The 25,344-nt window shown below is 41.6% G+C and overlaps 2 protein-coding genes and 2 long non-coding RNA genes across 8 annotated transcripts in view; 2 read left to right on the forward strand and 2 right to left on the reverse strand.

Moving 5' to 3' along the window:
* The window catches only part of LOC133467736 (uncharacterized), a 32,113-nt gene extending 18,497 nt beyond the window's left edge, over positions 1–13,616 (forward strand). For 2 of the 3 annotated variants that reach the window (XR_009785302.1, XR_009785304.1), the window contains exon 4: positions 10,092–10,222. This is a non-coding gene — a long non-coding RNA (uncharacterized LOC133467736). Of the gene's footprint in view, positions 1–10,091; positions 10,223–13,491 lie in introns of those variants that run through there. The other variant, XR_009785303.1, reaches the window with a different exon arrangement.
* foxi3a (forkhead box I3a) lies at positions 6,230–10,253 on the reverse strand. Of its 2 annotated transcripts, XM_061752929.1 has the most exons (3): positions 10,134–10,253; positions 7,481–7,968; positions 6,232–6,845 (listed from the first exon to the last, which is right to left on the reverse strand). In XM_061752929.1, exons 2-3 carry the CDS (start codon positions 7,959–7,961, stop codon positions 6,280–6,282), a joined length of 1,047 nt encoding a protein of 348 aa, XP_061608913.1. In that variant the 5' UTR covers positions 7,962–7,968; positions 10,134–10,253; the 3' UTR covers positions 6,232–6,279. The 2 variants fall into 2 exon arrangements, with proteins under 2 accessions (XP_061608912.1, XP_061608913.1); XM_061752928.1 differs by lacking the exon at positions 10,134–10,253 and having other exon boundaries at positions 6,230–6,845; positions 7,481–8,236.
* On the reverse strand, positions 10,395–23,963 carry lcp2a (lymphocyte cytosolic protein 2a). 2 transcript variants are annotated; one of them, XM_061752906.1, is made up of 32 exons: positions 23,823–23,963; positions 23,021–23,083; positions 22,657–22,703; positions 22,400–22,465; positions 21,707–21,735; positions 20,793–20,827; positions 20,499–20,691; positions 20,294–20,385; positions 20,084–20,141; positions 19,905–19,970; positions 19,743–19,762; positions 19,379–19,398; positions 19,178–19,297; positions 19,084–19,102; positions 18,994–19,009; positions 18,832–18,910; positions 18,694–18,746; positions 17,288–17,322; positions 17,001–17,190; positions 15,119–15,213; positions 14,940–15,006; positions 14,759–14,824; positions 14,645–14,664; positions 13,821–13,840; positions 13,512–13,628; positions 13,412–13,430; positions 13,215–13,345; positions 12,412–12,464; positions 11,976–12,052; positions 11,535–11,609; positions 11,243–11,392; positions 10,395–11,164 (listed from the first exon to the last, which is right to left on the reverse strand). In XM_061752906.1, the coding sequence occupies exons 1-32, from the start codon at positions 23,898–23,900 to the stop codon at positions 11,021–11,023; spliced, it is 2,313 nt and encodes a 770-aa protein (XP_061608890.1). In that variant the 5' UTR covers positions 23,901–23,963; the 3' UTR covers positions 10,395–11,020. The 2 variants fall into 2 exon arrangements, with proteins under 2 accessions (XP_061608890.1, XP_061608889.1); XM_061752905.1 differs by having other exon boundaries at positions 20,084–20,150.
* LOC133467737 (uncharacterized) lies at positions 17,076–24,272 on the forward strand. The gene is made up of 4 exons (XR_009785305.1): positions 17,076–17,204; positions 22,773–22,912; positions 23,010–23,750; positions 23,833–24,272. It is a non-coding gene; the product is annotated as an uncharacterized LOC133467737 (long non-coding RNA).
* Positions 24,273–25,344: the final 1,072 nt, after the last annotated feature.

Here is a 25,344-nt window from a genome sequence, read left to right on the forward strand (position 1 = left end):
ATTCAATTTCATACATGTTCCTCAAGACTTTTTTGTGCAACCTATTATTACAGACAGGTTAACCAAATTTCAAGTTAGTCGGTGAAACTGGTCTTAGGAGGATTCCTTTGTTCCCACTTTCCAGGCCCCTTTTTCACAGTTCTGCCCCTAAAATGGCTGCTGCAAACCAAAATGATTAACTTCCTGTTCGATTTTGGGTATAGCTCCTTGAGTCTCTTTCGTGCATCCACGTAGAATTAATCATCTGCGCCCAATTTCATGGTGATCACTGAAACTGATGTCGAGGGCTAATTTCTTTTAAACTTCCCAGGCCTCGTTTTCATGGAGCCCACATATCTTTTCCCCGATAAGTGTTTGTTATTGATGTTTTTCTAACTACCTGTGACATCACATGATGAACTACCGAAGACTGCCTGCTTTTAGAGGTTATTTTCAGCCAAGCAGCAGATCCAATTTAACTCTTGACTGATCTTCAATGGTGTCATGTTAACACTTTAAAGTCTGCTGGAGTAGCTGGTCTCAAGGTACACCACTGCCACCTACAGGAAAGGTCAAAGGTACACACTGTGGTGCCTGCTCCTTTTAGTTATGCACCCTCATTTTCATCCGTCGATCTGTTTTCCATAGCGGTTGACCTCATTAGGGTTCACAAGTGAGGTGGACCCTATCCCAGCTAACCTCGGGCGAGAGGCGGTGTACACCCTTTCCTGGTTGCCAGTCAGTCGCATGACACATACGTTTGCACTCACATTCACACCTATGGACAGTTTAGTCTTAAATGAAACGAACATGCATGTTTTTGGAATGGAGAAAGTCGGGAAAAACATGCAAACTCCACACAGGAGAGTTGAATTACAAATCCAGAACTGTGAGAAATGATGACCACTAACCGTGCTGGTACCATTATTATTATTATTTTTTAAATACATTTTCCCCTTTTTATTTAGATTGTTTATTTTCATAGAGGACATGCTTGTAAGGAAAAGACAAATACCGCAAAGTAAATGCGTAAGCATTATTCCACCTCTGGAGGGCGCTCACGTACCCCCACAGTTTGGGAAGGTGTTGATGTCGCTGCTGCTTCCAAACCAAACTCATTCAAGCATACGTTTTAGTTCAGAGAATGTGTGCCAGCATTTGATGATAGCTCAGCACGCAAGCGAAAATATCACCTCATTATACCAGTATCATTCAATACCAAAACTTGAGTGGCAGGTTGTGCATTTGGCACCTGGACCTTAGTGGGGACTAACCTGATGTAATCGAATCCTCAATAACTACCAATGATGATTTGTGTTTTGGGTAATGAACTTGGTCACGCAGGCACTATTGTATTTATCTAATAACATGACAAAACAATTAAAATCAATAAACTACATCATACTCGCCAGAGATGCTGATAATTAAATGTATTCTTTACATTTTTGCAGATAGCTACAGATGTGTTTTGCTAGTTGAAGTTGGCAGTAACAGTTTTGCTCTGATCAACCAATCAATGGATGGAGAAATTCTGATATTATTGTGGGCCAGCTAGAATTTGAAATGTGATTAGTTAAAGAAACAGTCCCATTGCTAATATAGTTTATGTTATATGTACCAGCACTACTGATTCTGAAGGCCTTGGGCAGGTTAGATTGACATGGCAACATATAGAGGCTGAAATCTGGTTGGACAAAAAAAATAAATAATAATTTAACATGCACATACACTTACTTGAAGGAGTGCAACCGAGAGAAAGCCTATGGAATGAAGAGATCCAACTGTTGGGAATAACGTGATACAACTGCACTGAATAAATATTTGAATTTAGGTTGTTAAATTAGCTCAGAGCTGCTTTTGATTGTGTTTAGGCCACCAGAGAAGCTGCAACACCTTATATGCACAATATCGATATTTGGATCAATCTTCCCAACCACGTCAATCTTAAAAGTATTCATCTCTCCTTTTGAACTGCATGAAACTAGTTGGCAGGTGATTTTTGACAGTGAGCAGCTGTCTTATCTGAGTGGAAAACTACAGGTGAGGCCCCCTCGACGGGACTAATGGAGACGTCTCTGGCTGGGTAGTGTGGGAACAAGGGGGGGGGGGGGGATCTGTTCGGTTAGTGGTTGGGTTGGATGAGGTTTCACGTTAAAGGCAACATGGGGGTCGGTGCTCTTAAAGCTGTCACCGTACCAGCATGACGACGTGACATCCCCCCAACAACAATAACGCTCATACTGTCATTTTCTTCCAATGTGACCTTTACTGGTGACATATTATGCATTTTTCCCAACAATTTAAAACAGTTCCCATGTTTCTTCATAACATATCAGTGAGATGCTTTTGTCAAACTAGCCCTGAAATGCTGTAATCAGCACCATGGATAATTTAGACTCGGCAGTGAACCGAATATCTACGATTTTGGAAAGCGGGAGAAAGTCAAAGTACCCGGAGAAAAACAACACACAAGCACGGGGAAAACATGCAAACTCGACACAAGAAGGCCAGAGCCTGTTATTACTTATTACAATTGTTCCAATCGATGGACTGCCATCACACGATACAAGGGAGACCAGTGGCAGCTGGTCAATAGAGGGTGCCAGGTCGCCGCCCCACCACGCACAGTGGTCAGTATATTACGTTCCTTGAAGTCAAAAAATGAAATGAAAATATTGATAACAAAATGAAAATATTTTGAGATATGTGTATCTCTTTTTAGATGAGCAGGATAAATAGTAGTTAATGATGAGTAAAGTTGTTTCGCTCATCCCTATTGTCTGATTTTGTGACGGACTTCCGCTCTGGGGCGCACAAATCTTTACCCATACCCTTTCGTTAAAAGTTTGACACAGTAAAACAAAACAAAAAGCAAACAAAAACATTTAGAACTGTGGTTAACTTTTTTTCAATGCTTGTATATAATAAGTGGAAGAAAATGGATGGATGGATGACAGTTAAAAATGGTACAATGTTGATTTAAAACATCGCCTGTACAGAATAGAAAGGATTATGAAAGTTTGAGAACAGATTTTTTCCCCCTGTTGTTTCTCATAGGAAAAATTGCTTCTGAATATAAACAAAGACCAAACAGCATCCCCCAAAGTGGATTGTGTCCAACCTCAGAGGTTCCGGCTCACAATTTACTACGAGAAGAGTCTCATCCTGACTCCAAAATATTTTAATTTTTTAATTATTTTAAAAATAAACATGTTCCATTCTATAGGTTTATAAAAGGAACTTAGGTACTAGCAGCGCCTAGAATTAAATGTAAAATAATGTATATTCTGAATATTCCAATAGTGGTGGTTTCAGTTTGTGAGGTTACTGCAAGTCTCAACAACTCGTATGCGTGCATGTGTGTGTGTGTGTGTGTGATACATGCAAATGTAAGCCTGCCAGCCATCAGCCTGGCAGTTAGCAGGTCAACCACACACATTACAATTCTCTACCTGCCCTCCAGGGATCCTCCAGTTTTACAGCAGGATTCTATTCATGATGTAGTCCAAACTAGCCATCTTTATACACACTTACTGAAGCGATTACTAACATTTTCTTAAATTTATGACACCAATTCCTTACAACAAAGCAGTTAAATTATGGGGTTAATTGAAATTAAAATTGATGTCTGCGTGCGTGTGTGCACGCGGGTTGTTGCATAAACAACGTAGTAATGTGATCTTGGCTTGACAGCTGGACTGACACAAATTCTTTAATGTAAAGACAAATAAACAAAAGTAAAGTTGCTGTAATGTATTTCAAACGTGCTACCTTATAGCACTTTAAATCCCTCAAACTTGCCTTTAGAGCCAATTAAAGGGCGTGGAACCGTATTTGGTAACTTAATGTAAAGTCAATCATCAAGAAAGTTAATACTGACTGGAAACAATGCAAGCTATTACACCAGTATATCATGATTATAAAGTGTTTTTCTTTATCTATTAATGTACCTAATACATAGTCTTTCCTGGGTTTAATAGCATAAGATTCTTACACGCTAGGCTTGATTTTGAGGCTGCTACTCGTTGCTAACTTCCAACCCTGATTTGTGACAGATTTGTTGAAGTCTCGAGAAGTATTTAGACTTCGAAGCCCAACGCAGTGGAACTCGAGCAATGCTAATAGCGAGAATGCTAACAACTAGGATGCAAACAATCTTTGGGAACATGCCTCATTGGCTATGTACTAAAAACCCTGCTGCGATAGGTTGAAGGCTGACATGCTAACAGTCTGTGTGCCAACATGTAGCAAGATAGCAACCTGAATAAAGTTTCCATCATGCCCTTTTGATGGGTTCCTTCTCCAATCATATTTGATCAAATGCTAACATGTTCACAAATATCAAGACAGAAACCTGAGTACAGAAAGGACTATGGCAGCTTGTGAAGGATTTTACATCATGAATCAAGTACTGTTTAACATGCTAACAGTTGGTATGCTAACATGACAAAATTATTGTTTGCAAATACCACCCTAAGTGCAGAAACCACTTGGCCTAAGCCAGTTCGATAAGGAATTGATCAAGCGCAAACATGCTAACTGTAGTTAGGCCTGTGCTAACATATTACAATATTTGTTGCTCGTGTTTTTTCACGTTTGCATACATATTTAGTTTGTGGAGGACTGTACACTCCATGTACTATAAAACGCTTAAGTGAAATTAAGAGAGTCGTAACGCAGGACACCAGTGTGGACCTCAGGGGGTCCTCCAAGGCGCAGCGAGGGCATGCGGGCTATAAACAGAGGGCACACTCTGCCTATTGTGTTGTAAACACTCGTCGTCTCTCGGCCGTATTGATCTGCTGATCGTATCAGCGCGTCTGCGTGTGCCGCCTATTTACACACACATCCACATCAATGGAATGACGTGATGGCTAAACACATGGCGTGCAGACACGCACACCCACATAGAGCCCCGTGGCAACGCACACCCACATAGAGGCCTGTGGCGACACACACCAAAAGTGGGATGCGGATTCAAAGGGGGCACTATCAGGACCCTATCCAAAACCCCACAATCACTATCACGATCATGACATGCCGCATCATTGTGTGAGTGCTGTCAAACACCAAGCATTCACATTCAAGTAATGGCTTGTTAAAGTGCATTGATGGTGTGAAGATAGTGTTCAAACTGGGGTTCTCAAACATTTTGGGTCTAGGGGGAAAAAAATGTTCCAAGGACCCCTCATAATCCTAACACCAATTAAACGTCATGTGTAAGCCTAAATGCCGGTGGGACCTTCGGGGAACTGAAGCCTATTCCAGTTGTGTCAATATCACTGTAATGTGCCTTTGGTGTCTTCATCAGAATTATGAAAATGTAGCAGAATAATGCAACTCTGAGGTCTTATTATAAATGGTCAAACATTTGCACATATACCAGTACAATGATAAGTCTTCCGTTTGCTTCATTTATTGCCATTTTCTTCATCGCATGTACATGATTTTCGCAAGTTCCACACTAGTCGGCTATTTATAGTGTCTTTAATTAAGTGGTAATAAAGCTTTTTTAAAGTCGGCTTTGAAACCAGACGCGTAAAGTTGTAGTTTAACATTCAGTGGAACTCTGTAACATGGATTGTCATCATATCATCAAAAAAAAATAAAGTTTGGCATTTTGTCCTCACCTCCAATCAAAAGACAATGTCAAACATTTCACACTCTACAACTAGAAAATGACCCCAAAAAATACCATTACAGAAATAATTGTGAGTCATTTACAGTGGTTATTCACTCCCCACTCTGTGACAGAATGAATATGAGTTAATTACCGCGATATTGCAAGAAATTCCAGGTGGAAAATTCTACTATCGTTAGCCGAATAGCATAATTGCTTACGTTATTTTTTATTTACTGTTAGCAAATCAATAAAAAGTACTAGTGTTTGCTAAAAATGTAGTTTTCTTGTTTTACAAAATTGTTCAAATATGACTTGGCCAACTACGTTATTATTGTATATTTACCAGAAAAATCTGCAATATAGTGGGGGATGACTGTATTCATTGAACAATATGTGGGCAGCCATGAGATTATTGCGGTGGCACTGCATCGGACTGAGAGCTGTTCCTATTATTATTACTATGGACTTTGTAATCCTAAAAATGCATATATCGTAAACAAGTTGTAGTCTGTTTACATTTGGAAATGAATGATTGGAGAACACATTATTTCTTTTATTTAATTTTTATTCCAAACAAAATTTCACATGCAGTTTTTAACTTATAAAATACATTAAAAAAAAACAATAATAAATAGCTATTAGCACAGTGGCAGACATTTTAAAGCATCAAATGGATGTTAGAGTCTCTGCTTGATAACTAATGAGTCAAGGGGCAGCTCCTCCATGAGGCCCCCCAAGAGGTGAGCCTGGAAGGGGTCCAACTGCGGTGGCTGCTCCTCGTGGAACTCCAGCAGAGAAGCGCACGTGGTCTCCAGGTCAGTGTAGAGCGACGACGGCGAGAAGGGAGGATGGCTTAATTGAGAAGAGGGGAAGAACACGGCAGGAGCAAATGAAGGAGGAGAAGGAGAGGAGCTACAGGCCTCCCACTGAGGCACCACGGCTCCTGGCGAGTAGACAAACCCCTGAGGAGGAAGAGCAGGAGGAAGCAGGGAGGACTCATCTGGGACCTGCATGCACACGGAAGACTGAGGGGAGATATGTTGGTCTGACAGGGCAGGAAACTCCGAGCTGCAATGCATGTTGGGACATTTGGGACTGGGCTCAGACGAGGAGTCAGACGAGGAGTTGCGACATTTCTTGGCGGATGTCAAGGTGTCGGTTTTCCTCTTCCTCTTGCGGCAGAAGTTGCCATTGTCAAACATCTTGTCGCAGTTCGGGTCCAGAGTCCAGAAGTTTCCTTTACCTGCAGCATGAAAGATGAAGGTAAAGAGTTGGGTTGCAAAAAGTTGGGAAACCAGGAATTTACAAAACTGGGTTGGCTCTTGGTAGGGAACTTCAAAATAGTTCTAACTAAAACAAACAGATTTAATTCACGTGCAGTAGTCCCTTGAGTTCCAAGTGCCCTCAAGTTTTTCGAGTATGAGCCTTTGTCGAATTTTTTGGTTTGTGTTGTGAGCCAAAATCTGAGGTACAAAGTAAGCTTTGGATACGCCGCTGATTTGAGTGAAGCAGCAGAATACATTTCTATTAAATTACCCTCAATTCCCATCATTCCCTGCTTCTGGTGGTGCGACCGCTGGTGGCCATCAGGATCTCTCTCTCAGGATCAGGATGTCCCTCTCAAGATCTGGATCACTCTCTGAGGCTCAAACTCAAAACCTTCAGGTTGGGAGTTGACCACTACCAGCTGAGCCATGCTATGGCTGTTATTGTCCCCATTGCTCTCATCCCTCAAACCGTCTATCCGGTTTTATCTGTATCTACCCTCTGCCCATCTACTCTTTCTTAATCTCAACCGTACAGGTTGAGTACTGGAAACTCTCCACCATTTTGCAAGCCTTGTTCAGAGACGCACAAATTCACATCACCTCAACTCACCAGGATTGTTCTCCTCACGTGGAACCTTGCGGAAGCAGTCATTGAGCGACAGGTTGTGCCGGATGGAGTTCTGCCAGCCGGCTTTGTTGCGGCTGTAGAAGGGGAAGTGCTCCGAGACGTACTGGTAGATCTGGCTTAGCGTCAGCCGCTGCGAGGGTGAGCTCTGTATGGCCATGGCGATGAGGGCCGAGTAGGAGTACGGCGGACGGGCCAGGCCCAGCATCCCGTCCGCAGAGTACCAAGGCCCGCCGGGGAGGAAAGGACTATGGTGGTTGTAGAAGGCGGCTCCAAAGTTGGGGTGTTCTCCTACAGGCCCGCGGAGCAGGCCGAGGTCTGGTGGGAGGCACGCCAGTGAAGAGTGTCTGGGCTCGGGTGGAGGTGGAGGGCTGTAAAGGCTGAAGTCAGAGGGATCCACGCCCAGAGACGGAAGGTCCTGCTGGGGAAGGCCGCAAAGAGGCACGAAGGACGCAGTGGTGGACATGATGATCCTATTGAAAAAAACACACACACACAACACTACACACCTACACTTGCACTTATACTCGGCTGCACCGCCCACATGCAAGCTGATTGGCTGCTGGTACACACGCACATACACACACTTATTGGTTGTTTTAAGTAAGGGCATCTTGAATTCCTGCCCTGGGCCAGATGACAATGACTGATTGAATCTCTTTTTACAGTTTCAGTCGTTGCTCATCAGCTCAAAATCACAGATTTTTTTTTAACACTTTGAACGCCCTATCATTAATATATCATTCATTTCACATGTAAATCACATTTTTGATAAATTCTTTACGAAAGTGACAAAGCTACTAAGTAGTACACTCGATTTCACTGTTATCTTGCTCACTTTTTGGTATTTCATATATTTTCTGCTGTAAAGTTTCCTAAAGTATTTTCAAAGTAAATAAAGTGTTATTCTTACTGTTTTTTTCTTTACTCAAGTGGTACTCTTCTGAATACCAATTCTAGTTTGAAATTACAATTGTAAATCCATAAACTAAATATCAATACAATTAACACAGCAAAGGTCAACAGATAACAAATATCTAATTGTAAATTATTCATTTATTTGTGTTTATAAATTTATAAATTGTTGAGGTGACTGGTTAGAGCATCTGCCTCACAGTTCTGAGGACCGGGGTTCAATCTCCGGCTCACAGTTCTGAGGACCGGGGTTCAATCTCTGGCCCCGCCTGTGTGGAGTTTGCATGTTCTCCCCGTGCCTGCGTGGGTTTTCTCTGGGCACTCCGGTTTCCTCCCACATCCCAAAACCATGCATTAATTGGAGACTCTAAATTGCCCGTAGGTGTGAATGTGAGTGCAAATGGTTGTTTGTTTGTATGTGCCCTGCGATTGGCTGGCAACCAGTTCAGGGTGTGCCCCGCCTCCTGCCCGATGATAGCTGGGATAGGCTCCAACACGCCCGCGACCCTAGTGAGGAGAAGCTCAGAAAATGGATGGATAAATTGTTGGCTAAATAAACAGACAAATAAATGTTTGATCAGGTACTATGTACAATGTTGCTGAGAGATGTGAGTTTAATTCCTTCTGTGACAGTGCTTGTAACTCAAAAGACTCTTATTTCAAATCATCTTTCTCCATTTGAATTGAATGGAAATGCCCTAAATCTGTTCCATCCATCCATCCATCCATTTACTCCTTCTGGTTTGCGCACTTTGGCTACCTGGCGCAATAGACTAATACAGACAAATGTACATTCATTACACAAAGATGTTCATCAGTAAGCTGCAGTTAAATTAGTCGCTTTTAGGAAACTATGAAGAATATATGCCCGCCAGTGTTGTTATATTGTCTGTCTCTGTGTTGCTCCACCGTTTGTGTTCAAATGTGCGTCACTTAAAAGCGTTACCACCACAAAGATGCCATTTGTTTGCCTCTCTATGGTGTTTCCAATTATGTGTTAGCATTAAGCTAGCGGACTTGAATGCAAAGTTATGTGATTGCTAGTGAATGTTTAATTCTCTTTATTTTCTTTAGTTTGATGTTAAACTTCAACCGGGAGTTGCGTTAAACAGCTTGAAGCCGCTTTTGTGAATAATTGGTTACTGTCTGCTAATCTACTGCTTGTTGTGAAGTTGAGTTCTCTGGGTCATAGCAGCGATTGACAAATATAATACTTATTACTACTTATTAGAAATTACATTAAAATGGTAGCAATAGTAGTAGCGAGTAAGATAATACAATAGTTAATAAAACTCAACTCTGATCAGTTGACCTACTAAAAAAAGCAGTCGCAATGTGGTCTGTGACCAAAGAGCGTATAAGGTTTGATTTCTCCGACTGGCGTGTTGAGATGCACTACCCAACACACACAGTTTCCCAACTAAGGTGACCTACTTTTAATGTATTGAATTTTTGTCTAAAATGTAAATTAACATTCTCATGCAGATGATTACAAACGGACAAATCCACAAAGTCACGAAAGAACGAGTCCCAGAGAAACAACAACTTAAACAACAATGACTGTATTGATAATAAAACGGAACATTTCACATTCTGATCTTGATATGAGAGCAACATTTTGGACTAGCCCCTAAATCTGTGAGCACTGACGCGTGACCGGTGCTGAACTGTAATCCTGCAGACAAAACCGATGCTTCGCCTTCTTATCAGTTCATATTCACACCTGCGTCATTGGAGGGGACTGTCTCACACTCCTTTTCGGGGACCCTTAAGAGCCAACGGCATCGTGCGTCTGTGCGTCAGTTGGCGACAGCGTCGAATCTGCAGCCGACGCAGACAAAACAAGACGGGCTGAGCTGTAACTGATGACTGGGATTATACGGGTGGCAACAATGTGGGTGTGTGTGTATGTGTGTGTGAGCGAGAGTGAAATTTATGAGTAACCACTAGACTAGAAGTAAAAACTACATTTATATCCACCACCGCTACTACAACAACATTTTTTATTCATGTTTTTGAATTGTTTTAAAACTGCAATTACAATGTTACATTTGTCAAAAAAAAATTAAACCCATTGGTGCCTTTGAGATATGAGATTAATTTGTTCCTTGACCACGCTCGATTGTACTTTGTAAAAACATGGCAGTAATATTAGTCATTCTTCACCGAGAATAAAGAATATCTGCCAGTGAGTATTGTTGTTTTATCTGTCTACATGTGTTGCTGCAGCGTTTGTGCTCCGCTATCAGGTGTTATAACACATGACATTTTGATGCTAATTGTTAGCAATAAACAGCTTGGAGCCCCTTTTTCGATGAATATTTACTGATTATATCTGCCAAACTGCCGCTTGTTGTGAAGTGCTCGTATCACAAGTTTGCCCTCGCGAGTCAGAGCAAAAACAAAAATCTGCCGATTGATGTCTTGTATCTCGAAAAACTCGAAGGTCAAGTCACCCGTATGTCAAGGCACCACTGTCCAATCGAGACTCTTAAGCGCTTGGATGAAAGGGGGGCAACAAATTCAAGGGAAAAAAATCTACATGGACAACAACTAAACCAGTTTGAACCAGAATGGGTCTAAACTGTTTTACTCCAATATTGTAAGGTCTCAGTGGGATCCAGTCATGTAAATCCCTGCTGGCTCTGACAGCAGACACTGGTTCTGCTGGCCCAAACAGCGCTTCTTGGCGTCGATGAGGAGCAGATGACACTGGGAGTGGTATTTGATCATATCACACACTGAGGGAAAGGACTACACACACACACATACACACAGGTGGGACTTTAATTCTTTAGACAATAATTCAACTGTGCGTTTCGGTGTAATTACCTCTTGGGCCTTGAGTCCGGTTCCGAGTTGGAACTGCTTGTCCTCATGGCGGATCTGGATGTTGTAAACTTTGTTCTGGTGGAGGACCATAAGTGTGTACGGCTGGTTGGAGTGCTGGCGGGAGCTGTCGCGCACTAGGTACGCCCCGTCCTGTACGCACAAACACAAACACAGACGTTATTTCTGTGGGCTCAAGCATAGCAGATAAAACAATTTCGAAGCTGTGTTCCGGTGAAATATGGGAAATATGAGTACAAAAAAATGGAGACCTTTGTGTGAGTGTGTGTGTTACCTTGCTGACTTGTTTCAAGTACCCTTCTGCTTGACCCCTGGTCACTTTACCAACATACCAGCGAGGATCCATTCCCTACACATGCACACACACACACACTTTGTACGTGTAACATCATAGATGGGTTGTCACAAAAAAAAAGGTTATTTAAATAAATACTTATATTTTAAATATTTACATAGATTTTTAAAATGGGACAACTTTACCCACAACACAAGGGTTAAACCTAATTGTACATTCATTCATTATTGTGGAGACAAACAACCATTCACACTCACATTCTCACCTACGGCCTATTTAGAGTCTTCGCTGACACAAGCATGCATACTTGGTGAATGTGGAAGGAATTCAGAGTACCCGGAGAAAACACACAAGCGCGGAAGAGAACATGTAAATACAATGAAACCAAAAAATAAAATGTGATATTAAGGTAACTGTTACCTGTTTGGATGGAGATTTTTGTGGTGGAGGACGAAAGCGGTCTGATCCAGCAAAGTTGCTCCTGTTATCCGCATGGGCTGCGCACACACACACACACACAACACACATTCACACAAAGATGACACTTTGTCGTAATGTCCGAAATAGTTTTCTGTCACTAAGCCAACGCAGTAGTGAAGTTATAATTAAATATTTAATCACAAGTAGGCCATAAATATTTAAGAATCCAATGGGGGGAAAAAAGAAGTACAGCGGTAACTGAACATTTCAAAGCTGTTCACTGCGTGTCTGATAAATTGTTATCATGGAAAAGGTTGCCCACTGGTGGCCGTAGCAGCAAATGAGCAAAAAAAAGTGGCGATACCCTGTTGAAATTCCTTTTTTGTGACTTCTAAATATTTGTAAATATATTGTATAAATATTTTTGTTTTCTTACCAGGATGAATGTTAAGCGGCAGTGAACTGACAGAAGTAGTACAAGGAGGCAAACTGTTTGGTAACAAAAAAGAAACAGTTTAATACTGCATGTATGAAATTGTTAGTGGTTGTAAAAAGTCTACACACCCCTGTTCAAATGCCAAGTTTATATATATATCCATCCATTGTCTGAGCTCCATATCCTCACAAGGGTCGCGGGAGTGCTGGAGCCTATCCCAGCTAACTTCGGGCAGGAGGCGGGGCACACCCTGAACCAGCCAATCGCAGGACACACATAAACAAACAACCATTCACACCTACGGGCAATTTAGAGTGTTCAATTAACCTACCATGCATGTTTTTGGGATGTGGGAGGAAACCGGACTACCCGGAGAAAACCCATGCAGGCACGTGGAGAACATGCAAACTCCACAGGCGGGGCCGGGATTTGAACCCCGGTCCTCAGAACTGTGAGGCAGATGCCCTAACCAGTTGATCACCGTGCCGCCGGTTTATATATAAATATATAGTAAAAAAATAATTTGAAATAATATGCTGTTTTTGAATAAAAGGGTGGAAATGCAAAAATGCACCAATTCATAAAAAAAAAATTATAATCGATTATTAAAATAATCGTTACATGAATCCTTAGTTAATTCTGAACATGGCCACATCACCAGTTATGAGGGTGTGCATACTTGTGCAACCACATTATTTCAGTAAAATGAGGTATCTTGGTGTAATTATTTTTCATAACACAAAAACCTGGCATTTGAGCAAGGGTGTGTAGACTTTTTATAGATACCATAAGTGACTTTCTACCTGTCTCCATGGCGACCATGGGGTGCTGGCCGAGGGGCCAGATTGTTATGAAGGGGAAAGGTGTTGCGTTTGGCCGTTAATAAAAAGTCTTGATGATTGAATGGAAGTTTCTCACCATCACTGGGTATTTGCTAGAAGGAAAAAAATAAGATACTTTTCGTGCAAAGAAAATATTTTTATTACAAGTTTGAACTTACCTCCCTCATTCCGTCAAACCTGTAACACCGAGCCAGCAAGAAATGATTAGATTATCATCCAATAACTTTTGAATTACGAGTGAAGGGTTTTTGGACCTACCTGCTGGGAGGAGAAGGCCCGACGGAGGAGTTGCTCCTGTCGACGGAGGCCGACGAACAAGGAGCGGACCCAGGAGGTTTGGACCTGGCGGGGGGATCCGGGTCGTCCACCTGAGGCCTGAAGAACAACACGCTCGTCAACAAAACACAACAAGTTCGTAACTCTAGTCACTCATTTTAAGTTTCCGAGGACAGGATTTCCAGTCAAGATGAATGAACTCTTATCACATGCTCACAGTGACAGTCATAAAATCATATTTACTTCCTGTTTTTACAAGCACAAATGTAACTTTTTGCGTGTGTGTCTTACCTTCGAGAGTGTGCAAGTGGCTGTAACATACAGAAATGAAATTATAGGATGAGAGAGGATAATTTAAAAAAAAACAAAAAACATTTTGAGCAAGCTGCTTTAGGTTTTTTACAAGGCACTAATTGAAATTCCAAGCTGTAACAATTCATTTTAGTATAATTGTGTAAAAAAGAGGCTTCAAGCTTTTTATTGCCACTCCCAGTTAAAGTTTACTGTCAAACTAAACATAAAACAAAGAGAATTATGTTGCGTATTTAAAAACCACATAACTTAGCCTCAATAAAATCATTTTAGTTTAATGCTAACAATTAATGCAAAACGTTATAGATGAACTAATAACTAGCACCTATTTAGTGTTATAAACATTTGCACAACAGATATTTGAACACAAACGGAGGAGCAACAAATATAGACAGACAATATAAAGATTATTATTATTATTATTGCAAGCTCGCAAGCTTAAATTCTTTGTCCTTTGTACAAAATGATACATATTACTGCAGCTTACTGAGTCAGTTTTGAAACTCTTCTTCATGTGTGTCTGTCTGCATTATACTGACCCCTGGTGGCCAAAGCATACACGCCAGAAGGAGCAGCACAATGTCCATTGATTTGAAGTTTAAAAAAAAAGCCAAAAACAATTTCATTCTTTACATCCTACTGTATGTTTTCATAAAATACAATATTCTAAAGTTGTATTTTAATTGTACCCTATGAAGGGTTAGCACAAATGACACTGAGATTAATACTAATTTGCCAAAATCTCCTGTTCATGTATTTAAAAGAAAGAAAGAAAGAAAAACAAACAAAAAACAACCACCCACCCTCTCTTCTGTGTTGTGACCTAGAGACATAAAAATAAAACAACAAATGATGTTCAACACAGTAACATGTTACTTAACCTGAGCAATGTATACAGTATTCTGGCTACTCAATACCTCGAATGGGAGACGAATTGCGACCTGGTTTGTTGCAACGGAAAATCTGCGGTGGCCCAGGAAGCACTGAAGAACAATAGAGGAGTGGAACATTAATGAGATTTATGGTAAACTGATCATTTGAATAAAGTGATTCAAATCGTGTATCAACAGTGACGGCTCACAGCAAATTGTTACTCACGTTTCCCTGGAAGTGGTTGTCCGGCACAGTGCGGTGAGTGATCTCGACCGGACAATGACTCACCCAACTACAAAATACACAATAAATATCATACATAAAACAGCATCCTGTTGTACTGTATATACTCAGCAGGATGAACATGACTGTGGAGTTTTTGAGTATGAAAGTTCAAGACTCACTAAGCGGGGCGACAGAGGTGGAAGCGAAGAGACCGGCGGGCGAAGACTGACTGGCGGTGGCAGGCCTCTCGAGGACACATGTTTAGCAATGTTATCTGCGGGAGGAGGTACATAAATCACAATTCATTTCAGAACAACACTTTGAGCAGATGTTGAAAATCATCAAATAATCCCAAAGTACTGGTTACAATGGACATTTTTAATTGAGTCCTATCTTGAATGGCACCCTGTGCCAGACCCCACCCCCACCCCAAAAACATGCCATGTCATGACACAATAGAAAACTATTTCAGTCTTTTTTCTCTTTATTTGTTTTTTGAGGCGTGTTGCTGACCATCGCCCTGTGCGCCCACGCATATTGCACATGCCATGTTCAACCACTGCTAATAGCGAAAATCTGCAAGTAATTCACAGCCACTTCCCTAAAAAGGTTTATAATTGCCAAGAAATATCAAAAGCTAATGGAAAAGCTCTATTTTTGTCTAAATGAAACTACTGAATTTACTTCAACATAGGTCCTTGACACGAAGCTGGCACAAGATTACAATTAAGCAATACTTTTTTTTTTTTTCATTGCCTGCTTTGACCGGAGCATAAAAAAGTGAATGTGTGAGTTTAGGGCTGTGACAAAAAAAAGAAAGAAAAAATAACAGCTAACGCAACCATAGAAATTATTCATTCATTCATTCATCTTCCGTTCCGCTTATCCTCACTAGGGTTGTGGGCGTGCTGGAGCTAGGTCCCAGCAATCTTCGGGCGAGAGGCGGGGTACACCCTGAACTGGTCGCCAGCCAATCGCAGGGCACATATAAACAAACAACCATTCGCGCACACATTCACACCTACAGGCAATTTAAAGTCTTCAATCAACCTACCGCGCATGTTTTTGGGATGTGGGAGGAAACCGGAGAAAAATCATGCAGGCACGGGGAGAACATGCATACTCCACACAGGCGGGGCCGGGGATTGAACCCCGGTCCTCAAACCTGTGAGGCAGATGCTCTAACCAGTCACCCCAACAATTTATAATTTATAATAATAATAATATACCAGTCGTCCACCGTGCCGCCCAAAGTCAACATTTCTGCCGCTGGCCTTTTTTTTGCCAGAAACGACAGAGGAGTTTTAAAACACTATTACATGTGTAATATACATGTAACATAATATATGACTGAACTGAATGTTTTTTTTACCTCAAATGTCATGCTAATCGCGAATGCTAACCGTTTAGCAAAGGCTAATTTTGTTATCACAAATTCTGTACAGAGTTTATACTGTACACTCACTACTAACAGATGCAGTTTAAGTCTTTTTTTATTGGGGGCGGTGGGGGTGCGATTACTCGAGTACTCAATGGAATAGTCGATAGGGTAATTGAGTCAAAAAATATTCGACAGCCCTAGGTGAGTTTTTCAGCCAGTAACAGAACAAAGGTTTCCCCCCCAAAAAATCAGCAAATTTGGAATGCCAAACGGTGAATATGTGGGTGGGTTCACTTTCTAGGAAATGTGCCGTGACACCAAAATGCTAAAAGATGGCAGCAAAGCACTACTTTTGTTAAATGGAACTCCTCAACTTACCTCAGCATAGTTCCATGGAACGCAAGATGCCACAAGATGTTGCCAAATCGCTACTTTTTTTCTAAATGAAACTCGTCAATATAGTTCCTTGGCACCAAGATGCCACAAGATGGCAATACTTATATAATATATAATAATATAATATAATCATAGAGGATGAAAAAAACAAAAAACAAAAAAAAACACACAAATAGTTTGCCGAAACACAAATATGCTGGAGTTCACTATAGAGCCCAGAACACAGAGATCATGTCATTTATTCTACAATTTTAAATCCATTAAATCTACTTTCAGCATCCTACCGATGTAATCGGCATCACCGCTGGGCAGGGCGGGGTACAGCCTGTGAGTTAGCGCCTCCGAGGGTTCCGTAGGAGGCGGTTCGTAATTGTCGGCCCAGTCCGTGTCGTTTGACGCGTCGTCGTCATCGGCGCCCTTGCCGCTGTCCTCGCCGCTGCTGTTTGGATTCTCGTAATCAGCATCTTCGTCATCCTGAAACGTTCAAGGTAGAAGTAAAAATACTTCATTAGTGTACGCAGTGTGGAGTTTTCAGGTGTCTGTATTTTAATTGAGTGTTTATTGTACTCACAAACTCGTCATCATCCCAGCCTTGAACATCGGGAGCTGTTGGCGAAGAAACCAGCTTGTTTGACAGCACGTAGATGTAAAGTGATGCTTGCGATCATACACAATTTGCAACTTCTTCATGAACATTTTCTTAATGTGTTCATCCATCCATCCATTTTCTACCGCTTATCTGAGGTCGGGTCGCGGGGGCAGTAGCTTTAGCAGGGACGCCCTGATTTGCCTCTCCCCAGCCACTTCATCCATCTCTTCCGGGGGGATCCCGAGGCGTTCCCAGGCCAGCCGAAGGATGTAGTCTCTCCAGCGTGTCCTGGGTCGTCCCCGGGGTCTCCTCCCGGTGGGACGTGCCCGGAACACCTCACCAGGGAGGCGTCCCGGAGGCATCCGAATCAGATGCCCCATCCATCTCATCTGGCTCCTCTCGATGTGAAGGAGCAGCGGCTATACTCTGAGATCCTCCCGGATGACCGAGCTTCTCACCCTATCTCTAAGGGAGAGCCCGGACACCCTGCGGAGGAAACTCATTTCGGCCGCTTGTATCCTGGATCTTGTTCTTTCGGTCACGACCCACAGCTCGTGACCAAAGGTGAGGGTAGGAACGTAGATCGACCGGTAAATCGAGAGCTTCGCCTTTCGGCTTAGCTCCTTCTTTACCACAACGGATCGATACAAAGTCCACATCACTCCAGACGCTGCACCGATCCGCCTGTCGATCTCCCGTTCCATTCTTCCCTCACTCGTGAACAAGACCCTAAGATACTTGAACTCCTCCACTTGGGGCAGGATCTCATCCCCGACCTGGAGAGGACACGCCACCCTTTTCCGACTGATGACCATGGTCTCAGATTCGGAGGTGCTGATTCTCATCCCAGCCGCTTCACACTCGGCTGCGAACTGCTCCAGTGAGAGTTGGAGGTCACGGCTTGATGAAGCCAACAGAACCACATCGCCTGCAAAAAGCAGAGATGCAATACTGAGGCCACCAAACCGGACCCCCTCTACGCCTCGGCTGCGCCTAGAAATTCTGTCCATAAAAGTTATGAACAGAATCGGTGACAAAGGGCAGCCTTGGCGGAGTCCAACCCTCACCGCAAACGAGTCCGACTTACTGCCGGATATGCGGACCAAACTCTGACTCCGGACCGAACAGCCCGTATTAATGTGTTTTTAGTTTTAAAAAAAATAGCACTCTAAAATATTTTAATTTATGAAAACAATGAACAATAGAATCATTTCAATTTCATTTCAATAGATTCATAAACAAAACACACACATTTTAATTATACCTTAAAATACCGTTCAGAATCCTGGGTTCCCTTGCAAGTAACTACATAAATCAAAGTCATAATTATGATTTTTTTTTTTTTTTTTTAAATTAGTACTGACTGACTTCTAATAAACTATTCTTACCAGAAGAGACATTGAGAGGCAGTGGCCTGACGGAAGTGGCGCCAGGAGGCAAACTGTCGAATAACAAAAAGAACACAATTAATTGATTCATTTAATACTGACAGTCTGAACCTTAAGTGGGATATTGTGACTTTCTACCTGTCTCCATGGCGGGTGTGGGGTGTCGGGCAAAGGGGCAGAGCCTTATGGAGGAGGGAGAACGTGCTGGGTTTGGGTGCTGGAAGAAAATAGAAAACTTTTAATATTTAATTTGAAAAACAAATCACCTGGCTCGGTTGGATTGAATGAAAATGAACTCACCATCATTGTGTGTATGCTAGAAGGGAAAAATAAGATGATAAGATGCTTGTAACGCAGAGATAATGAAACACGAGTCAAAATCCAACTTACCTCCCTTATGCCATCAATCCTGGAACAACAAACCATGGCAAAATGATTAGACTCCAACAACTGACCGATTAGGAGTGAAGGGAGGCCAACCTACCTGCTGGGCGGAGGAGGCGGCCTGACGGAGGAGTTGCTCCTGCCGATGGAGGCCGAGGAGGGAGGAGGCGGAGCGAGAGTTTTGGACCTGGTCAGACAATCCGGGACGTCCGCCTGAGGCCTCCAAACAAACATAAGAAAATATTAACCAATGCATGACGAAACACAGTAACACAGTGTTTGTGTTTATGCGTGTGTTTACCTTCGAGAGGGTAAGCCTGGCTGTAACACGTGAAAAATATCATTAGTAGTTGTCGCTGTTAAGCCATAAGACTCATTACGCTTTGTTTGACATATTCTAAATTATTATTTATTATTAATACCTATTTATTTAATATAGAAATATACATTATGTACATTTAATATATACAGTTGTGAAAATATAAATAACACATACTGCACAGTATATACACTCTATGGTTTGGAATTATTATTCATTGATAAATATACACTGATTATACAAATATATAAAAATAGCACAGATGATACCTGGACCAAATTAATAGAGGGGGAAAAAAATCATTGTGTTAATGTGTTTAAGATTATTCAAAAATATGTATAGTCACCTTCTCTGCCACATGAGGACCTGTGAAGAATTTAGTTTTGGGTTCATTATGATGATTGAAAGAGAAAGTATGTCATTCAATTATTCAACACATTTTGAAGTTTTCCCATACAGTTGGGAAATATCAGAGGTTCCTTGAACGCAGCGCAACATCGGGGTATACCTCGAATGGGAGATGAATTGCTGCCCGGTTTGTTGCGACGGAAGATCTGCGGCGGCCCTGGAAGCACTAAAAACCACAACATAATGAGACCCTGAGAACGACCAATCACAGCACAGCCAAAGCTGAACCTCTTGACTAATATGGAAAGATTAGGAATTTTTTTTTTTTTTTTTACTCACACTTCTCTGATGCTCCTCTACAAGAGTGTGGCGAGTGATCTTGACCGGACTCAACTGGCTGCGGAAACTATAATCAATATTTGTGACTGACTGCTTTAATAAAAAGTTCAAGGAAAAGCTGAACTTTTTGGGGTGAAATGGGGACGTCTCAAAGGCACCTTATGGTGATAATGACTTTAAAATGACGTTAAAACATTAAAGGCTCACTACCCGAGGCGACGGTGGAGGACGTGATGCCACAGGTGGTCGAGGGCAAACAGCAGTCGGCGGACCTCTGGATGACGTGCGTTTATCCCTGGTATCTGCAGGGACACATTCAAGTCAAAAGTCATGCTGGTCCCCATGGTGGCAGATTGAAATTCACACACATAATATGCAGCGACAGCAAAAACGCATCAACCTGAATTCATATTACCAATGTATTTGTTGTCTCCGTGGTGTACAGCGCTGCGCAGCTTGTGCGCCAAGTCCTCCGAGTGTTCTGAGGGTGGAAGTTCGTAATGCTCCGCTTCGGCCGCGTCGTCGTTGGGTTGTTCGTAGTCACTGTGGCTGCTCTCCTCGCTACCGATGTTGGGACTCTCGTAATCGTTGGCATCGTCGTCGTCGTCCTGAGATACAACGTCCGCAAAACGTTCTTGAAAGATTAGCCGGTAAGGATGGATAGACTGGTTCAATGCATATTATTCATGCAGGAAAAACAGGAACTTACAGAATGATTGTCACCTGAACCTTTAACATCACGAACTGTCAAAGATAGAAGAAGATATCACATTATTAGCAGCTTTAACAAGTCACCAACATGTAAAAAAAATTGGAAATGCCAGGTAAAAGAGGCCTCTAAAATCGCACAAAACCTCAGCTAACTGTTAGCCTGTCAATGGTGTTTTGCATTGCTTGTTAGCATTAAGCTAAGCAGACTTTCCTAAGGCAAAGCTACTCTGTGGTTGTTTTAAATACACAATGGGTAAATCTCTTTGTTTTATGTTTAGTTTGACAGTAAACATCAACTGGGAGTGGCATTAAACATTTTGAAGCTTCTTTTTTGAAGAATTGTTCAATATTTGTCAAACTGCTGCTTCTTGTGAAGTGAGCGGAATTGAGTTCACGCAACTTCTTCACATGCCGTTTGCCATGAACGGCATATTTTTCAAAGTCTCATTTGTTTTTACACTTAAACTAGACAATTCAGTATGTTTTTGATTGAAAATTAGCAGTACTGGAACTAGAAATGTGGACTATTAAAAGAGTTAACATATTACACAACAGTCCCCATGCAGCAATTCGGAATTTTGGAAACATTTTCAGAAAGAAATACACCTTTAAAATCACATAACCGTAGGAGTCATAACTGATTTGACTATTAAAAGTGGTTCACTTCTATATTCACTATTAAGACAATTCTTGTTTCAAGAATTCAGCCCAATTTTTTCGCCAAAGTCAAATTATTTTTATTTGTATTATTAATTATTGATTTATTTTATTTTATTTCAATGGTTCCATTGTACTATGCAAAGATGTCCCTAATGGCTGTGAGAAGTATGAGTATGACGTCGTCACACCAGGGCATCATTACCTATTGTGGAACATAAAAATGAGTTAGTTCTAGTTACGAGAAAATGTTACCTGGTTCATGAAATTTAGGTGTCATGCTTCTGTGATGGAAAGACATTCAGTTAATCCGCTTTCTTTGTAAAAACAAAATAATGCCATAACAGTAACATTAGCAATATTCACAACTACAGTGGTGCCTTGATTTACGAGTTTCATTCATTCTGTGACCATGGTCCCAACTCAAAACGCTTGTATCTCAAGTCATCTTTCCCTATGGATATTAATGGAAATGCCATTAATCTGTACCAGCGTCCCCCAAAAACACACACAAAAAAAGAATTTGTAACATAAAGAAAAATAGCAATCTTATAGTATTATACTTTATAAAAAAACAGTACTAAGATAATGAAAAAGAAGGTAAAGTATTAAACAGTTTGTGCTGATTTTGCGGCTTATTCTAGTGTGTGCACATTGGCCATGAGGGGACGGTATAATAAATACAGACATATTACACGTAGATTTGAAAAATTGTTCACTATCTGCCAAACTGCTGCTTGTTGTGAAGTACGCCGCCGCCATAGCTAGCGGTCATAACTCAAATTTTTGCTTGCAACTCAAGACAAAAAAATCGGCCGAGAAACGGATGGTATCTCGGAAAACCCGCAAGCCAGGTCGCTTGTAAGTCGAGGTACCACTGTATGTTTTTTAATCGTATGAGAAGACAATTTATTTCTGTTTTACATGTTGACCCAAACAGGAACCCACTTTTTACAAAAGAGGCTTCGTTTTTCTTCCTTCTTGCTGATGTCAGCACTCAGCTTCGAAATAATCCTGTGAGGACACACAAACACAAAATGCCAGGTAACAGGCACGTACTTGATTGATCAGTTAAGTTGTCAACGCAGTGGCAGTAAGTATCGGCGCCACATACACACAGCGTAGTGTATGAAGTACTGCTTCCTTGAGTGAAAATTCTAATATTGTTTATAGGTGCGTTTGCAGTCAAATAAAAAAAATCTTACGGGGTCAGAAGTTTGGGGAATTTCTGCAGGTCGTTGTCACTCAGGTTCTGTAAACGGAAAAACGACGTTACCATGTTTACAGCTATTAAAACAATGTCATCATCGGTTTTTCCCAGCTGCCTTTGAATCCAACATCAACTGTCGCCACGGAGACGATCAATCGCATGCACAGCAGATGAGACAAATGGCCCGCTGGCCGTGGCGAGAAGCAAAAAAAAACAAACTTGCACACGTTTTTCTCAACAAGCAGTGTAAGGTGAGTAAAACTGTTGGTAATGTTGCCAATTTATGACAAATTAAGAGGTAACATGAATGTTAATGAGCCAGGGGGTTGTGCATCTCCTTGTCTGCAGAAGAAACTCACCACAAATCGCTTCCCATTGATGGAGTTCTTCAACACAGTTCTGTCACAGTCGGTCAGATTCATCTGGAACACATACAGACACGCACACGTGGGGCCTCTTCGGAAAGTCAAATCTCCCAACCTTTAAATCACACTTTCCTTAACTTTTGTCATCGGGTCAAAGAGATGAAAAGGTGCTCCATTTAGAAACGATCAAACAATAACAAAGTTAAAACAATGGAAGTAAATTAATAAATAAAGGGCAGAGTCTACAGTTGTGTTAAAAGCAAAGGAATAAAAATGGGTTTTGAGGCGGTTTTTAAAGGGGAGCTAAATCCAAGATGTGAAAACTTTGTTATATTTTAAATGTGCCTATCTTCTTTATCTGATGATGTTTACTTTAAATCTACGAGGTATTTATTCTTAAAAATACATTTCAAACATTGCATTTACCCACCTCCGGGGGCCGCCATTCTTACGTCGTTACATGCGCGAAGTCGCGGCCGGGAATGTGACGTGCGAGAGTGGTAGGCTTCCGACAGCTTTTCAAAGACACTTTAATTGGCGAAAACGAATCTGCACACGTACTTTTGATGCTGACAGCCTGACACAGTTGCAGTCCCTACCGATCCAATTTCAACAAACCAGACTCAAATGTGTCATAAACAAAGCAACGAGCTAACTGTACTGGCTGACTCCAAAGTCAAGATCGTTGCAGTAATCCAACAGATATGTGAAGGCGACAATGAATGTGAGTGTTGGCAAGCATGTGGTTGCACGTTATCGACATTCTAGCTTTTCAATTTTAAAAAGTGAGTCTGACCTTCCTCAAGTGGTCGGCGAGCTGCTGAGGGCTCCACTCCACGACCTCCGACCGGGATGGCACTCGGCCGCCGCTCATCCTGCGTGGTCTGCCTCACCGCAGAAGACTTCCCAGTACCGTAAGTTGTTTTGAAGGGGCCTCAGAATCGAGCTCCTGTGGTCCCTCTTTTCAGCTGCGCCCTCTGCAACAATCTAAACTTCACTTTCATCCAGTGGTTGGACTTCCTAACTGAAAAGTCAGTGAAAACTGATCTCAAGCTTTCACGTCGTCGCCTAGGCCGACCTGTCAAAGTGGAACCAAGATGGCTTCCTTCGTGCTTCCTGTCGCCTCTACTTGGTGTGTTTGTCAATGTTTCACTCTCTCTCTTTCTTAACCTCAGAGGAAGTGACTGTGCAGACGGGAGGACGAGGGGAGATGAAGGCAGCATCTCCCCCCCCCCCCCCCCCCCCCGTCTCTTCACCACAAAGCGGAACAGCCGGTGGAGACTTTGACAGCACTGAGTCAGCGGCCGAGACCCATCACAAGGCACATTTTAGCTTCATTTCCACTTAAAGTTTCGGCAACTTTTAGTTCTTTGTACCATTGTGTCAACATACTGTATGTTATTATTGGAACCTATCCTCCATTGTTCGCTAAAAATATCATCTATTCACTACTCAGGCCAATGCAATAGATGTATTAATTTGGTGCCATCTGGTGGAATACCGGTGTTGTTGTTAGATCGAAATCATTGTTTTTGTTTTCTTTTTTTGTCTCCGTTTGACATATCCTTTTTTGTTGGCTAGTATGTTTCTCTCCCGATGCAGCTACTAATAGCCTGTGTAGTCTACTTTGTAGTTACAAGTTGCTTCCATTCCCCAACATTTACTATTGTGTGGAAATCCCAAACGGCTCAATACCTTTAGTGTAAAGTGCAAGTGCAAATATTTGGTTGCCCTTTAACTACACAAGTCACAAAAAGTTAGGAATATTGGGCTTTCCTGTGAAATTTCAGGATGAACCTAAAATTTACTGAAATCGTTACAGGTCAACATAATTTGACTTTACATAAACTTTTGAGTCCAACTAAATCCCGCAGTTCCGAGGACATCCAATTTCATGACTTTCTGTGACTCTTCCAGTCTCTTTGTTGCAACCTGCTGTGCATTCAAAAGTTTAGAGGTCAAATTAGTACACCTACAAAGGGGATAGTGCATTTTAGGTTCATCCTGAAATTTCACCTGAAAGCACAATATCCCAAAGTTTTTGTGCATAGTGCCAAGTATATTGAGACAATAGTCCAAGTTCCTAGATCTGGGATAAAGTTCCTTCAGTGGAAATAGCAACAATTGTCCATGAAGTTTGACTGATATGTATATCATTTTTAGTTTCATGTCTGCTTGTTTCATTCATTCTAGAAGAATCAATCCAACTTAGGCTATTATTAAATATTTTGCAATATTATTCAGATTAATTTGTTATAAATGGTAACCTCTCATTGCTCACTGACTGTCCGTGCTATGTTTTTATGACCTAAAAGTAT

Source organism: Phyllopteryx taeniolatus, chromosome 17 (assembly GCF_024500385.1).
Source record: "Phyllopteryx taeniolatus isolate TA_2022b chromosome 17, UOR_Ptae_1.2, whole genome shotgun sequence".
Classification (NCBI taxonomy): domain Eukaryota; kingdom Metazoa; phylum Chordata; class Actinopteri; order Syngnathiformes; family Syngnathidae; genus Phyllopteryx; species Phyllopteryx taeniolatus.